Below are 17513 nucleotides of genomic sequence, written 5' to 3' on the forward strand. Positions count from 1 at the left end.
AGTAAATATTCTGCACTTTTACTTGAAGTAGAAAGCAGATCAATATTCAACATTTGCAGAGGAGTGAAAGATGTCCTTAAAAAAGAATATACAATATAAGGAGGTAGAGAACATAAGTTTCCTTCTCTTATATTCAACTGAACTCCTTTCACAATAGGTGTGCAATGTTCCACATAAACTACTTACCTTATCAACATGTTCCTTAGAATTGTGAAGTCACAGTGTTCACCATTTTCAACTGTGGGGAAGAAGGTAAAATGTAAGTTAAGACAGTGTAACCAAAACTTGTGCCATACATAAGGTAGAGGGAGATGTTGAGATTGAATATATTTGAGTATTAATGTTTTCCTATGTATAAACCTCCTGTTTCTCTACATGTGCCCCCATATTTTTTTCCCAGAGCGAATTTTATACTTTTCATTCCAGATTACATAAAAAAGCTTAACAGACACATATGCAAAACATATCACTCAACCTACCACTGAAATGTAGTAGCTGTTGGACAGTACATAATAATTCAAAAGCTCAGGGCACAGAGTGAAGAATAATTTCCAAATGAAACAGGTGAATTTAAAGTGTGTTAATTTTTTCAACTATATTGTTACAAATAGCATCTACGATTACTATAACAAAGACGAGAGAGTTCTAAATTTTAGTGTACACTCAAATGAAACTAACTAAAAAATGGCTGTTTAATGTACTGCTTCCTCTACATGGCGAAGTCTCCCAACTTGTGTAAGTCTCAGTGCAACAGAGAGAAAAACATTTAAGATATATCATAAGAAAATATGATTGTAAAATAAATTGGTAGGGGAATTCAGGGACAAATGTAGTACTTTAAATTACACTTAAAAAGCTGATTAGATTTCAAGTTGACAGTGTCTCCATGCAACTAGAAAGCAATAATCCCAATTGCATTTAATCATGATTCTGGAAGAGACATCCATATATATGTTTGCAAAGAGCCACTGAACTCTATACTATGTATCTGAGACAAATTCCATATAGAATATGTTATAAATTTTGGATTGCCATGTTACCACATAAAAATAAAAAATCAATTTTACAAGTGAAGTGACATCAAATTTGGTACCAGGTAAATTCTACCAATTGAACAGATACAGTAGTTAATTTTTGGAAGCTAAAATACCTGAACTTCATAGTACTGGAAGCAGACACAAATGAACAGTTTTATTCATCACTTTTAAAATATTTACATACGAGTAAAGGTATTTGAACAATCCAGGAACTTTAAGACTATATGTTGATTTCGCCAGAGAGCAAGGGTAAGGCAATCAGCACATAACTGACTAAACTCATTTTCCTAGTCCCCAGTGTCCTGATTTGCCAACTTCTTCCCCAAATAAGGCTCCATCACACCCACCAAGTTAGCTCTCCTGAGAACAAAGTCTACCAGGATCAGGAAAATCCTGTTTTTAAAATGTTGGGTGTATTATGTATATTTACTTCAGAAAGACCAAATCAATTTTTAATTACACCCAATTAATCAAAAGTTCTTAAATTAAAAAGGAACTATGTAATCGGACAAAGAATCCTACAGTAAAAGAAAAATGTAGTATAATATATTGACAGCAAATCCCCTTTCAAAAATTTGCCAGTTTACTAAAATCCCAAATATACCAATGCACTCCTGATTTCCAAAGAGAAATTAAATCAAAGTACACAAATACCCACTGAATTTCATGCTAAAATTGATGGTTCTATTTTAATTGCTAATTTACACAGAGTTTGAAAATCAGGAGCCTGTTAACTATTTATAGACATTTATATAGATGAACACTAACCCAGAAGATGTAGGCCATTACATCACTGCTCAAGTGTACGAGACTGATAAGTGACTAAAATGGAAATTACATGTAGTTCTTTGCTTGTGAATCTGAAGTGTAGCTTTATTTACAGAATACAATATCTGGTGAGTTTGTGTTTATAGATGGGATGGCAATGTAAACCATGGGAGAATTCCAACAGGACTGGAATTCCAGCAGATCTACATAACGACCTTAGTGTCCACTGTTAATGGTCCCAGAATCATTAGCAAACACTGAATCAGATCAGAGTTGTTATTGATGCTCACCCTCTTCCCCCCACCCCCCAAACCACCACTCGGATCTGCACATTTAATGGATTCAGGTTAATTCTACACTTGCACTGTGGTCAGACTAACTGAGCAGACAATATCATCAAAGACCAGGACATAAACATAACTTTACTGAGAACAGTTCACTGCAAAAGAATATTCTGCAAAATTGCACCCCACTGATTATCTTTGTAAGACATCAGGTTCCTTGTTTCACCTTTATTTAGTATGTATTTAAATACACAGTGGCTGAGCAAATTGAGGCCATGCACTCGACCCAATGTATTTGCTTATAGATCAAAGAACTGTGAAAGACACTGTGAATGATTTCTCCACCAGACTGAAAGATAAGTAGTAAGAATAGTAGGAGGAATGGGGGAAGAATGGGAGACAATGGTATGGAGAAGGGGACATGGGAGACAGAGCCCCTGGCATATGGGGAGACAAAGACTCTGGCATATGGGAAAGGGGATCACAGAGTCCTGGCATTGGGAGGATGTGAACAGGGAGCTTGCGGAGGGGAATGGAGGAATGCAAGGAGCCCCTGGTGTGTGCTATCTAAGCTCAGTCTAGAAAAGCAACAAGGCTTGTGACCCTCTAATACAAATTCATGCAACATCTATACTCTGCAGTTATTTTACTCCAAATAATTTTAATTTCTGCTTTGACATTCCATTTATATAACATGTGAAATCATACTCCCAATAAAGTATGATTTCTCTGATCATTCTATCAATAGGTGGTATATTCTCATGAGATAGATCAAGGAGACAAGTCTCAAATGAGAGTTATAAAAGTTTGTTTTTAAAGTAAAAACGGTAGCACCATTTAATATTTCAAATGTCTAAACCAAGAGCCTGCCCCCTGCCCCCTCCCCCCTCCCAATGTTCTACTGCAGCTGCTTTATACTCTACACCAAAACCCATTTCCTGTCAGACATGCACTTCAAAGAAGTGCAGCACTTCCTTTAACATATTTGTAAAATATGCTGTTTTGTTTAGTGTTGCATTAACTTGGTTCACAGTTAAGCTGCTTTAAAAAAAATTTGCTTCATAAAGTTTATAGATCAGAATTATTGTGGTAAACACAATGTACAACAATCTATGGTGGTCACTCCAACGTATGTTGCAGTTGGGTGCATACATATGCAAACCAAAGACAGAATAAAACTTCACTTCGCAAAGGCAGCTGTTGAAGGCTCGGTGTTTGGGTTTTCATGTACCATATTTATCACGCATGCAAAGAGGGAATGAATGGTATGTAGCAGGCAAATAATATTAAATAATAATCGTTCTCATAAAAACAGTTATCTTCAAATCTATACTAAAGCAGCAAACTATACCTATTTCCACTTACAACGGGTACAAAAAGCAAATATCAAACTTTAATTAGACTTTACATAGCGGAGAATGGCATTTGGGTTGTTAAATGAAAATGTATCTTTGAACTCAATGCGAGACGAAAACTTTCAGTATGCTCAACTCTAGGGTCAATGGCTTTAGGAAAAACAACAATTTATTATAGTCTAGTGAAAATAAGATGATCTCCCAGGAATTTTAAATTGTATTTATTCTAGCCTAGATGATCAAACAAACATCCCTAATGCGAAAGCCCCTGGAAACAAGAGACTAGGAAACTGATCATTTATGTAATAAACCATATGGACATTTCTGCAACACTGAAGTGGAAATATTATGAGCACTAGTAAACAGCTGAACATCAAGCATAATCTTGTTTATGTAATGAAGTATGAACTGAAATTAAAGTAAGATACTGCAGTTTAATTACAGTTCACTGGAAGATACCTCCATGGGTCTTGAACAGATGATTCACAAGCAAAAAAACTTAAGTATATCTTTTATAGAACATTTAACGTTGGCAAGACTGCATTTGTTCTGAGGCTGGAAAAAGGATGATTTACACAAATTGTAGCATTGCTGAACAAAATCTGCAGGTTTTATTAAGTTTTCAGTTGCAAATACTTTAATGTAAGTTAAAATGTTTGAAGCAAAGACTGCAGATTTATTCATAACCCAATGCACTTACATTACAATAGAAAAGCTACAAATACTGAAAAAAAGTTTACCTTCTGCAACACCCCAAGGATATTGCCTTCCTCTGACTCTCTTGCCATTGACTTCAATGATCGTATTACTTCCTACCACAGCAAGAGGTAAACGGTCCTAAAAGATAAAAAAACAGTATGATTTTTCAATACCAATGTGTGTCTTCTGCCTAAAGATATTGAAATAAAGCATAAGTATAAACTTAATACAAAACAAAGTAGGGTTTTATTATTCTGTAATCCAGCTCACCAAAAGTTCAGGGAAGCTTGTACTATTACTGATATGTACCAGTTACAGGAGATTTATCCAGCTTTGAAATTCCCTGTATTCTGACTGGTCTGTAAGTCTGATTTAAAAATAACCACACAGTTATTTTATAGGCCACAGAGCATGCAAACCATGTACTGATTAACAAGGATTGTCAGCCAGTCTGAGTACAGGCTTTTGATCACTGGTTATTTCTCAACCTTTACAGTGATTATGCAATTCACTATTCTTAATGGCTACTATAATGTTTGCTTTGACTGAATCTTGTACTCATAACTTTTGAGTTTATTGCCATCAAAAATGGCTGCCTTGGCTGATGCAGAACTCAAATTTACACACAAGAAAAGCTGTCAATTACTTGAAAGCAACATCTTACAAAGTTAACCCCATCTCTCCCCTATCTCTATTCTGCTTTTCGTTCTACAGCAGAGGTGGGCAAACTACAGCCCGCAGGCCACTTCCGGCCTGCGGGACTGTCCTGCCTGGCCCCTGAGCTCCCAACTGGGGAGGCTTGCCCCTGCTGTTCCCCTCCCGTGTAGCCTCACCTTGCCATGCCACCAGCGCTCTGGCCCGCCACTCCTGCCGGGCAGTGCGGCGGTGTGGCTGCAAGCTCCTGCTGCTCTGAGTGGCATGGTAAAGGGGCGGGGTGTAGTTGGATAGACGTGGGAGTCCCGGGGGGGGGGGGATGGGTTGGGGGGGATGGGGGTGCAGTTAGGGGACAGGGAATGGGGGGGTTGGATAGGGGTGGGAGTCCCGAGGGGCCTGTCGGGGGGCAGGGGGGTGGATAGGGGTCGGAGCAGTCAGGGGACAGGGAGCAGGGGAGACTGGATAGGAGGCAGGGTCCCAGGGGGCAGTTAGGGGCGGGGGGTCCCAGGAGGGGGCCGGCAGGGGACAAGGAGCGGGGGGGGGGGGGGGGATTGGATGGGTCGGGAGTTCTGAGGGGGGCAATCAGGGGGCAGGAAGTGGGAGGGGACAGATGGGGGCGGGGGCCAGGCTGTTTGGGGAGGCACAGCCTTCCCTTTCCTGCTCTCCATACAGTTTTGGAATCCCGATGTAGCCCTTGGGCCAAAAAGTTTGCCTACCCCTGCTCTACAGGCTAGCAAGATTCATCACCAGATCAACTCCTATATCTGTTTGTGTTTATCCTGGGAGAACCCTAGGTCTTCCCCATTCCAATTCTTTTCAATACACAACGCAAACAAAAATATTACATCTTTTCTAGGAAGAAGAACCTTGTTAAACCATTGGGAATAAAAAGAAATACAGCTGGGGAAAGTGACTGAGGGAAACAAAATATGATGGAATGACGTATGAGAGAAGGACCAAGGGTTTTCAATTGTTTAAAAGTTTGAGCTTTTCACACTTTGAGGGCCCTTTTCGGTTTTCTGCTGCTTTTCTCCTCAATTGCAGTTTTAGCATACCAATCACGAGAGGGTGCTTCTATTTAACTCTGTAGTAAGCATACCCTGTGCTGTTGCATACCTATGCTTCGGGCCTCCAAGTTTATTCCTTATTTAAAAAAAACAAAACCCTATCAATTATTCTATAGCACTGGTTCAAAACACAAGAGTGTTACTGAAGTGTTCTCTACCACTGATTAATATTTTTAAAGAAGGGATTGAGCACAGGATATAGTTACTACATTCTATAGGAAATTCTTTTAAATAAATTATTTGTATTATAGCAGCACTCAGGACCCCCAAACAAAGTTCAAGGACCCACTATGCTACGCACAGTACAGACAAGATAGAATACAGCCATAGTTCACAAATGTACAGGTGGATGAAATGAACAATGGTGACAGATTGGAAGGATAAGGAGGTAATAAACCATCATATAAGAGTTAAATGTATATTGACTATAGTTTTCATTCTAAAATTTATTTTTAAGTAGGGTTGTTGATTAATCGCAGTAACTCACGCGATTAACTAAAAAATTAATCGCGATTAAAAAAATTACTCATGATGAATTGCTGTTTTAATTACACTGTTAAAGAATAGAATACCAATTGAAATTTATTAAATATTTTGAATGTTTTTCTACATTTTCAAATATATTGATTTCAATTACAACACAGAATAGAAAGTGTACAGTCACTTTATATTATTATTAAAATATTTGCACTGTAAAAGTTAAACAAAACAGTATTTTTCAATTCACCTCATAAAAGTACTGTAGTGCAATCTCTTTATTGTGAAAGTGCAAATGTAGATTTTTTTTGGGTTACATAACTGCACTCAAAAACAAAACAATGTAAAACTTTAGAGCCTACAAGTCCACTCAGTCCTACTTCTTTTTCAGCCAATCGCTAAGACAAACAAGTCTGTTTACATTTCCATGCTGATGATGCTCGTTAAAAAAATAATGCGTCAATTAAATTTGTGACTGAACTCCTTGGGGGAGAACTGTATGTCCCCTGCTCTGTGTTTTACCCACATTCTGCCATATATTTCATCTTAAAGCAGTCTTGGATGATGACCCAGCATGTTGTTTGTTTGAAGAACACTTTCACTGCAGATTTGACAAAATGCAAAGAATGTACTAATGTGAGATTTCTGAAGATAGTTGCAGCACTTGACCCAAGGTTTAAGAATCGGAAGTGCCTTCCAAACTCTGAGAGGGACGAGGTGTGAAGCATGCTTTCAGAAGTCTTAAAAGAGCAACAGTCCAATGCAGGAACTACAGAACCCGAACCACCAAAACAGAAAATCAACTTTCTGCTGGTGACAGCTGACTCAGATGGAGAAAATGAACATGCGTCAGTCTGAACCATTTTGGATGGTTATCGAGCAGAACCCATCATCATCATGGATGCATGTCCTCTGGAATGGTGGTTGAAGCATGAAGGGACATACAAATCTTTAGCGCATCTGGCATGTAAATATCTTGCGACACCGGCTCCAACAGTGCCATGAGAACATTTGTTCTCACTTTCAGGTGACATTGTAAACAAGAAGCGGGCAGCATTGTTTCCAGCACATGTAAACAAACTTGTTTGAGCGACTGGCTAAACACGAAATAGGACTGAGTGGACATGTAGGTTCTAAAGTTTGACGTTTTATTTTTGAACGCAGTAATTTTTGTGCATAATTCTAAATTTGTAAGTTCAACTTTCATTATAAAGAGATTGCACTACAGTACTCATATTAAGTGAATTGAAAAATACTGTTTTATTTTTACAGTGCAAATATTTAAAAATAAAGTGAGCACTGTGCACTTTGTATTCTGCACTGAAATTGAAATCAATATATTTGAAAATGTGGAAAACATCCAAAAAATTTTAAATAAATGGTATTCTATTATAGTTTAACAGCACGATTAATTTTTTTAATCACTTGACAGCCCTACTTTTAAGCAGGGTGTTAGATTATTCAAAAGCTCATTAAAATGGTCTCCAAAAAAAAGGAAAAAGTCATTAATTCCCACAAAATTGCCATCTGCAGGATTGAGTGAAGTTTCTGTGTGGTCTATTTGGGGAGGATGGGGCCTGAGTTTAGTGGCCTGCTAAGCAAGGGTAAGAGCTTCCTAACAAGGCTCTAGCCAGCCATCCTTCGTTCCCTACTACCTTTAGCATCCCTTGACAAGGAGGTGGGTCTAATTTAGGGAGAACAGAAGTTTAAAAAGTCAGCTCGCAAGCAGAGGAGCTAGGGAACAGGAGCAGCAAACAGGGGAGTTCAGTGAGGGAGTTCTCCAGGTGAAGGAGGAGTGAGTACGTGATCCTTGGGGTGAGTTTGTTGTGTGCTTGCTTGCCATATGCCTGCTTGATTGAAGTTTATAGTTTGGGCTGTGTGTTGAGCCTAGGCTGAGAGTTTCCTAAAAAGTTTCTAGCCTGCCATCCTTTTATACTTAGAATCTCTTGAGAAGGGGGCAGGGCTAACTCAAGGAGAACAGGGGTTTAAAAAGCCAGCTTGTAATTGACCAGATGAGCTAGTGAACAGGGGACTTTTGCGAGAGAGTTCAGAGAGGGAGCGAGAGAGCCAGAGACGCCTAATAAATATTCTCTAACTTAGGCCAATAATCACCCCACTCAAAAAAAAATATACATACAGAGAACAAAAACAACCCTGCAAAATTAAAAATAATCAAGGCAGAAGTCGAGCAACAGAGTCGGGGGCTATCCAGTTTATTGCACTGAATGCAGCATGTATGTTTACCTGCCTTGTGGGGAGGTGGCATGTTTGTGCATTTGGTGCAAGCAACTCATGGCCCTCAGAGACAGAGTACAGGCTCTTGAAACCAGAGTGACTGAACTGGAGACAGAGAGAGACAAAGTGGTAGACAGACGAGACTTTCCGGGACACAGCAGAACAGTCCCATCCCAGTCTGACAGCCTTTATGCTGCTGAGGAGGATGAAAGTCTTGAGGAAGGAGAACATCAAGCTGGAGTGGAGAGAAATGATCCCTTAGTTGGAACCCTTCTTCCAGATGATGCCATGGCATCCTCTCGCACTGAGGATACCTCTCCAGGGGAGGGGATCCCTGTTATTAGGAAGGGACAGGCAATAGTAATGGGGGATTTGATTATTATAAACATATAGTTGGGTTTATGATGTCCAGGAGAAGTGCATGGTGAATTGCCTGATGAGCGTGAAGGTTATAGATCTCAAGACATTTAGACAGACTTATGTGCAGTACTGGGGAGGAGCTGGTGGTCGTGGTACATGTAGGTGGTACACTCGTTGAGGGTGGATTAAATTATGTTGACAGGAGGGCTCTCTCCTGTCAGCACAGAGCAGCTATACAAGAGATCTTACAGTGGTGCAGCTGCATCAGTACAGATGTGACACCGTATGCTCTCTAGTGTAGACATAGCCTTAGGCTTCTTGGTAGCAGTCTCGGAAACGCCTTCAGTTCCACACGCAGAGACAGACAGACAGGCTGAACTGCAGGGTATCAATGAACGGATGAGATGGTGTTCAGAGGAGGGGTTTAGGTTTATCAGGAACTGGGGAACCTTTTGGGAAAGGAGGAGCCTACATAGGAAAGATGGGCTACACCTAAACCACCACAGAACCAGACTTTTTAAAGCATATAAAATTTAAAAAGTCACAGGGGAGTTTTTAAACTAAGGATCGGAGGAATGATCACAGGTGCAGAAAAGCACATGGTTCAGACAGACACATCCTGTAGTGGAGGATTTATTAAAGGGGATACTCTATATTCTAATAAAGAGGAGAGGATATAACTTACTAAATACAGGTAGGAACTGAAGAGAAGCAGTCAAACAAAGAAGTCCCATTCCATCACATCACATGAAGGCAGACAACTAAAGACTGACAAATTTATAAGTGCTATGGTTGAAGTCTAAATACTAAGATAGGTGAACTTGAATGCCTGGTATTAAATGAGAATATTGATATAACAGGCAACACAGGAACTTGGTGCAATGATGATAACCAATGGGACACAGTAATACCAGGCTACAAAATATACAGGAATGGCAGAGTAGGTCGGGGAGTGGCAGTATACATGTAAGTCAGCAGAGTAAATATCTTAAATGAATCAAACAGTATCACAGAATTTCTATGGATAGAAATTCCACGATTGAATAATAAGAGTATAGCAGTAGGAGTACGCTACCAGTCACTATACTGGTCACTGTGAAATGCTCAGGGAAATTAGAGAGGCTACAAAAACAGAAAACCTAATAATAATGGTGACTTTCAGCTATCCCCATGTTGTCTGAGAACATGTGGGCTCAGGATGGGATGCAGAGAGAAAATTCCTAGACACCATTAATGACTGCTTCTTGGAGCAGCTAGTCCTGGAGCCCTCTAAAAGGGCAAGATCTTCCCTTGCCCCTAAAATGAAATTATCTAGTGGTGAACAATATGTTGCAAAACGCAAAAATTATCTACCTTTATCTTTTTAACCAGCTTATTCTCTTCTTCATCATCTGTTTCTGGAAATTCGTATATTTTAATTTTGTGCTCTTGGATTTCTTTCATAATCTAAAAGAGAAAACATTGAGTTACTAACAGTCAAACAATCAGTAAAATTATTACTGAAGCATGCATTATTTACTTGCTGTTACCTGGTCATTCTACTCCCTCCATTTGGCATTGGGGAATTCTCTTTTTTAAACTGACTTCTGCAATGAAGTTAATGCCTCAGATGACTGCTAGTGTATGTGAAAGATAGGTGTAGTATGCTCAGCAAATCCCCCAATAATCTAATTTTTGGAAACTTGCCTGAAATTTAACCTTGGAATTTTCCATTTATTGCACATAATCTAAACAAACTGTTCTTTCAATAAAACTTTTTTTTTTTCACAAAAGTTTGAATGATTTTCAAGCATAGCTAAATAATACAAGTTCCTACTGTAGTTACTGTTGTCACTCCTACTTCTGTTCACCTCCAGCTCAGCTGAATTGGCACTGCTTGAAGCAGTGTCACCTGCCTGTCCCTCCCAGCAGAATTTGAGGCAGGTGGACTGACTCCAGTGGCAAGCATAGAACAAAAATGAAAATGTTAGTGAAAATTTAAGAGCAGCTGAGTGTCTTAAAAAATTAAGACACTCACTCTCCTAATTTCTAAATTACCTATTTGCAAGTTATTTTTAATAAATCTGATTTCAGTTGTCCAGAATTTTGGAATAGGAAAGGGCTATACCATTTAAAGACAGACATTGCTGTGGCTAGAGGATGTAGTGTTTGGTATATCATTTTGCAGCTTGAGAGAGGTTTCTAGTATGCAACTCTAGTGCAAGGTTTTATTTTCAAGAGAAATTGAAGAATGGCAACAAAAATATACAACATATTAAACAAGTTGCATACTTATTACCAATAAGCAACAACATTCTGCTACCTTCCTCCTATCCTTGTACATGAAGTTTTACATCAGAAAAATATCACAAAATGGAATTCATGTCTGCTCTCCCATCGAGACCAGGAGTTGCATTCCCTATATAGTCCCAAACCCAATTTTTTCACCATGCTGTCTACCTAACTTATATTACAACTGTCTTTTCAGAAGCTGGATCCTCTAGAAACTTGCACTAGAAACAGTACCAAAAAAAACCCAAAAGCTTGCCTCTTCACTTTCCCATCCTGTCTCCCCACACTCCCCCAAAAAGAACAAATTATGCCACTGCGATTATTCACTCTGTAGCCACTGAGGAGATGAATCTTAAGCCCACTCTACAAATCTAATGCATTTAGAATAATTTTGCAGCCACACCTATATTACAATATCACTACCTTTAAAATTTAAATACTGGAGTTCTGATAAGAAGCTTAAGACTAACTGTCACATATAATGTCCTTTAGCTAGCTACTTGCTCTTTAGTCTTGATGGTTTCATGCACTTAATTTGTTACCATTTCCATACAACTAATGAGACTGGTAAAACAGGCATTATTTCACACTTCGTTCTATAACCCTCTCAACTTTGAAAGCTCTCTTTCATGCTGTCACTGTTAAAAGACACAGATTCAGTGAACATATTTCACTCATCAAGAATCCCACAGCACTTAATATTTCTCCCCCAAGGATAAGATCATTCCACCAATATATTCAAAACTAGTGGTATATGTTACTCAGTTTTGCAGCTTTGAGGTACTGCTTCGGGGTTTAATCTTAACTGTATGAAAAATTAAAACTAGCCACATGGAAACCAAAGCGCTAAATCAGGCTATGTTGTAAACATAGATGAGTCTTTCAACTCACCTGTTTTTTAAATTGTTGGCATTCCTCAGGTGTAAGTGTGTCTGCTTTGGCAATAAGTGGAATAATATTGACTTTTTCATGCAGGCGCTTCATAAACTCAATATCCAAAGGCTTAAGTCTGAAAAACAACATTAAGGTCTTGTAATTTAAATTCTTTAAGCACTGAACATTAGATCCCCTAAAAAAATATGCTGTTTTCCACAGCATTTATCAAACTTAAGACTGTAAGAACAGCCATACTGGGTCAGACAAAAGGTCCATCTAGTCCAGTATCCTGTCTTCCGACAGTGGCCAATGCCAGGTGCCCCAGAGGGAATGAACAGAACAGGTATTCATCAAGTGATCCATCCCCCGTCGCCCATTCTTTTGAAAACTCCCCTCCTTGAGGAAAACGCAACCAATTTTAATCCACTTCAACTCTCATGTAGTGTTTAAGGCTAAACTCTTTCAATGTACAGCTCATATGCGCCCGACAGGCAGTCCTGCCTGCGCTTTGGAAACGCTGACTTACTGGAAGTAAAATGGATGAGTGCACTTGTTACTGCATAAGTCTCTTTAATAGTAGCAATAGGATATTGTTCACTTTAATGATATGATGCTTGAAAGAAAGTTCTGGAGACAAGAAGAAGGTGGAATACCACTGAACATTTATATAATGTGGGCTATAGGTTTCTTGATAATGCTACAGGAGAGTGATTAACTGGAGCATGAACTCCAGGTCTGTCAATTTTAAAGTGTTCAATTTTATTCTTTGCAAAATAATTTTCAAGTTATTTCTTCTGACAGACTGAGAAGCCACAGGACTGACTAAAATAAAAAGCAAGCTTCCTTACATAGCACTACCAAAAATCTTCAGATGTGACATTCAGAAATACCCTTGTTTATTCCAAGCCTGGGCCCCTCAAACAGGGAGACCACCAACTATGGTTATGTAATATGGACAAGTATCCACTAGGATGATATCAAACTCATTTTCATTTGTTTCTCCATGCCTGATGGTAAGACCATCATCAAGACTACAATCATGGGAAGAGATGATCTTGTTAGTGATGGACATGGGACACTTCAGACATGATTCACAACTTTGTCTAGCATTTCTGTCTGCTCAGGGTAAAGCAGTTCTATTGTACAAAAGCTGTAAGTTTTTCCTCAGAGCTCTAAAAACTGGCAGTGTCCCTACACTTTATTCTCGTGCATTTTTTCCTAATTTTATCATGGCAGGAATTCATTAATGCCATCCACCATTCTTTAAACCAAAAGACCTAAATACTCAAACTTCTTAAACCTTGCCTACCATAAGGATGCACAATTAGATAATTTGCTGTATAGTGCTAAACCTTCCATCAATCCTATGAAACAACCGGACGTTCCCAATACAGTTTGTTGTAAAAGCACTTAAGTAGTGTTCTGAACCACCATAATGTGAGAGAAATTCAGATGCAGCTGACCCGTGAAGCAGCTAACCTTGTTAAGCACACTTTTCCAACTTCCTAAGCCCTGAGATTATGACTCTCCATGCAGTAAATCAGCCTTTGTGGTTGCCACATCTCAAAAAAGATATATTGGAATTGGAAAGGTTCAAAAAAAGAAACAAAAATAATTAGGGATTTGGAACAGCTTCCATATTAGGAGAGATTAATAAGACTAGGACTTTTCAGCTTGGAAAAGAGATGACTAAGGGGGGATATGACAGAGGTCTATAAAATCATGACTGGTATGGAGGAAGTAAATAAGGAAGTGTTATTTATTCCTTCTCATAACACAAGAACTAGGGGTCACCAAATGAAATTAATAGGCAGCACGTTTAAAACAAAGGCAAGTATTTCTTCACACAACACACAGTCAAAAAAGGACTACATAAATTCATGGAGGATAGCTCCGACAATGGCTATTAGCCAGGATGGGCAGGGATGGTGTCCCTAGCCTCTGATTGCCAGAAGCTCAGAATGGGCAACGGACTGGATCACTTGATGATTACCTGTTCTTTTCATTCCCTCTGGTGTTGGCCACTGTCAGAAGATAGGATATTGGGCTAGATGGACCTTTGGTCTGACCCAGTATGGCCACTCTTATGTTGATATGATCCATCAAGAACATGATTTGAAAAGAAAGCCAATTCCTATCTCTATACAAATAAACTTCATGGTGCAGCAGTTTCCCATGGAGCTGACCTCTGTTCAGAACTTGTCAAGGCCACCCCTATAGTCTAAGGCAGTGGTTCCCAAAATTTTCGGGGTCATGCCCCCCCTTACCCTTGTTCGACCCTCCCCCACCGAAGCTGGAGTCAGGAGCAGGGTGGGCGGCTCCTGGGGGATGGGTAGGAGAACATGGACAAGGTTAAAGGGGGGCAAGGCTGGGGCCACAGCTGTGGCCAGGGGCTGGGACCAGGGCCTCAATGAGGCCGCAATCAGGGACCGAGGCTGGTTATGGAGCTGTGGTCAGGGGCCAAGGCTGGGGCCAGTTGCAGAGCCAGGGCCATGGCCAGAGCAGAGCGGGGCTGGGTTGTGCTCCCTCCCTGTCCCCCATGAGGGCTAGCTCGGGCCCCCCCAAATGTTCCTCCACACTCCCCATAGTTTGGGGACCTCTGGTGTAAGGGCTAAGTTTGATAAGAAAGCAACAGAAGTGAATCTATCTCCCCTTTGACAAGAGATACTTAGCAGTGCGGTCAACCCCCTTTCACTTAGAGAATAATAGCTCAAATTCAGAGTCTGTTCTCTTGCCTGCCAATAACAACACTAGGCCACTTGAATGGTTCTCTCCTCTTATTTATTTGGAACAGAGCACAAATTGCAAGATTTAATTAAAATGTACTCTACAGTTACAACTGTTTCCCAGTTTAAACTGAAACTGACCTACATTTAATTCAATATTCTGAAAAGAGCGAAGAACTTTGAGTGTCAAATGTCAACAGTACAGTGGCACATTCTTCACCTAGATGATTGTTCGAAAAAGTAGAATAACCATTTGGGTATCAATAGGGAATAAAGTTTGTTACTTTCATTTATTTCTTAGATTCTGTGCTTTGATATTCTAATATTTTAAATGTAAGATGTATTAGACAAATATAGAGTTGAGGCATTATGACAAAACAGCTAGACCTCCAAGACTAATAGTCCAGGAATGTATCTTGGAAACGTGCTACTCTGATATAACATGTACAGATATGACTTCAATAAAAAGCTACATTATAAAAAAAAGTTTATACTGGGATTAGATCAGGCCACTGTCAACAGATTTGACTTTGTTTATATTTATACTAGCTTCTCATTTAAATTTCTCCCCCACACTTGAATTTAGCACAGGACTGTTCAGGCCAGATGGCCAGAACTGGAGGTTTTTCGCCTTCCTCTGTAGCATGGGTCACGGGTCACTTGCTGGAGGATTCTCTTCTCCTTGAAGTCTTTAAACCATGATTTGAGGACTTCAATAGCTCAGATATAGGTGAGAGGTTTATCGCAGGAATGGGTGGGTGAGATTCTGTGGCCTGCATTATGCAGGAGGTCAGACTAGATGATCATATTAAGGTCAGAAGGGACCATTATCTATGAATGGATACTACATTTGCAGGGGCAACACAAGCTTCCGCATTCCACCAAAATAACCTACTCCTGGTCTAAAGGACAAACCCTATGGCTGAGAATTCTGTTCAGCTTCCATGCTGATTAAGTTATCTGAAGGGCCAAGACAGTTAACAAGACTGGCAATTGCATGAAGAGGTCCACCATGAGTGGATTTATTCAGTTTATTTCACTTAAGCAGCTGGGAAACTGGATTCAAATCAGCAAAAGGCGGTGTACACTTCAACTCATCTTGTACTTTTAAAATCTGTGAGAAATAGAGATTGTTTGTTCCCATAGACAAATACTGGAATCTTATTTATTCAGTGCTATCGAACCCAGACGGGCTGGCAAAGGCTAAAATTTTCTAAAATGCTACATGCACCTGAATTTCTTTAAATAATATTTATAAGGATTCAAAGCTGTAATCCAATAAACTCTTGTGGAAAGATACTTAATTCCACATATACAGTAGCTAGTGGTAAGTGTTAACTTTTCAACTATAGTTAAAAATCAAAACTTCCATTAAGCATCAAAAACAATGCATATTAAATTTGTTAAGAAAATCTATTTGGCGATGTGATCCCATTTTACCATGTCCAGGCCAAAAGCTTCAAAAATTAACACAAATCGGAGGGGGGGAAATACTGAAGCAGAGAAGTATTTCACAATGTCATCTGCTGTTGTAAACAGAAGTACTGGAGCTAACAGCCTCATAAATAAAAAGGGAGGGGATAATGCCAGGGAGTTTTCCATGAGAGATCCAATCCTGGAACTCAATCCCAATTCTGGGTGACTACAACCCAGTTTGTTAATCTACTGGGCATGCTATCAGGTTCACTTAATTTCTCAAGCTATTGCTGAGGGTGTGCGTGGTCTTCAGTGGAAAGGAGTTTGCTGTCCTTATGTGTATTTTTCAGTGGTTGGGGCGGTCTTTCTGGATTTAATGTGATTATTTTTCATGAACATACAAGTGCTAACACTTCAGTTCAGTTTTATTTTATGAAAATATTTAAGAATTTTACAACCAAGAGGGCAAAGAAAAGACACCTACTCTACACATATTTTTGCCCATTGTAAATGGAGTTTTATTTTATTCAGAATAGAGAGAAAGATGTGTTTCACTTGACAATGACAATTATATAGGCCACAGTGAGCCCCGGACACAAGATCAGACCATGTAACACCATAAAAAACAGGTAGGAAATGAGTAATATTCTTTACAGATAAGGCAACATCTTTAAAAGAAAAAAAAATGAAAAAATGGTAACTAGGCCTCGGTCACTTTATGTTCCCTGAGTACACTTAAGTGTTCGTGATTCAATGGTATTTTGGGGCAGTGTCACATTCTGGGGTGCGATCCAGACCAGCAAAGGGCTGTGTCGTAACCCTGCCCCATAACCATGGGTGCCTCACAATGCTTTGCTATTGGAGCTTCCAATCTAAGGTACTCACAACTAGCCTGCCAGTATGCAAGTCACACCCTGAGTATCTGTGTGCTAGACAACACTGGTTCAGCAGTTCTGACTTCAGCAGCCTATCTACAGCCCCACCCTGGCTTCCACCAGCCTTGGTTACTACTTTGCAGGGTGGCCCTTGCTTTCCATTTCTAGTTTTTAAGGTACAAATGTAACAAGCAGAGAAAGTCACTCACAAATTAATCAAAGTTGTAATACCACAATAAATTGCTGTACACCTCCAATATCAGATCAACATGGCCCAAGATCAAGTACTTCAAAAGTGCAATTTTCTGTCTCCCCCACTAGAGAGAAGTCTGACCAAGTTAAAAGTGAGATGGAGTGGAAAGTGGAAAGTTTGCATAATAGTGAAATCTGTGAATTAAAGTAGAATTTCAGTA

General features: G+C 39.5%; 1 protein-coding gene across 2 annotated transcripts in view; it reads right to left on the minus strand.

The window, feature by feature from the left end:
* SEPTIN7 (septin 7) overlaps nt 1-17513 on the minus strand; it is a 101815-nt gene that overhangs the window by 19323 nt on the left and 64979 nt on the right. For both annotated transcript variants that reach the window (XM_074945348.1, XM_074945347.1), the window contains exons 5-8: nt 12099-12216; nt 10290-10382; nt 4185-4281; nt 187-238 (exon numbers count right to left, since the gene is read on the minus strand). In XM_074945348.1, coding sequence (XP_074801449.1) covers nt 187-238; nt 4185-4281; nt 10290-10382; nt 12099-12216 — 360 coding nt within the window. The remainder of the gene's footprint in view (nt 1-186; nt 239-4184; nt 4282-10289; nt 10383-12098; nt 12217-17513) is intronic.

The sequence above is a fragment of the Natator depressus genome, chromosome 2 (genome assembly GCF_965152275.1).
Source record: "Natator depressus isolate rNatDep1 chromosome 2, rNatDep2.hap1, whole genome shotgun sequence".
NCBI classification, from domain to species: Eukaryota; Metazoa; Chordata; order Testudines; family Cheloniidae; genus Natator; species Natator depressus.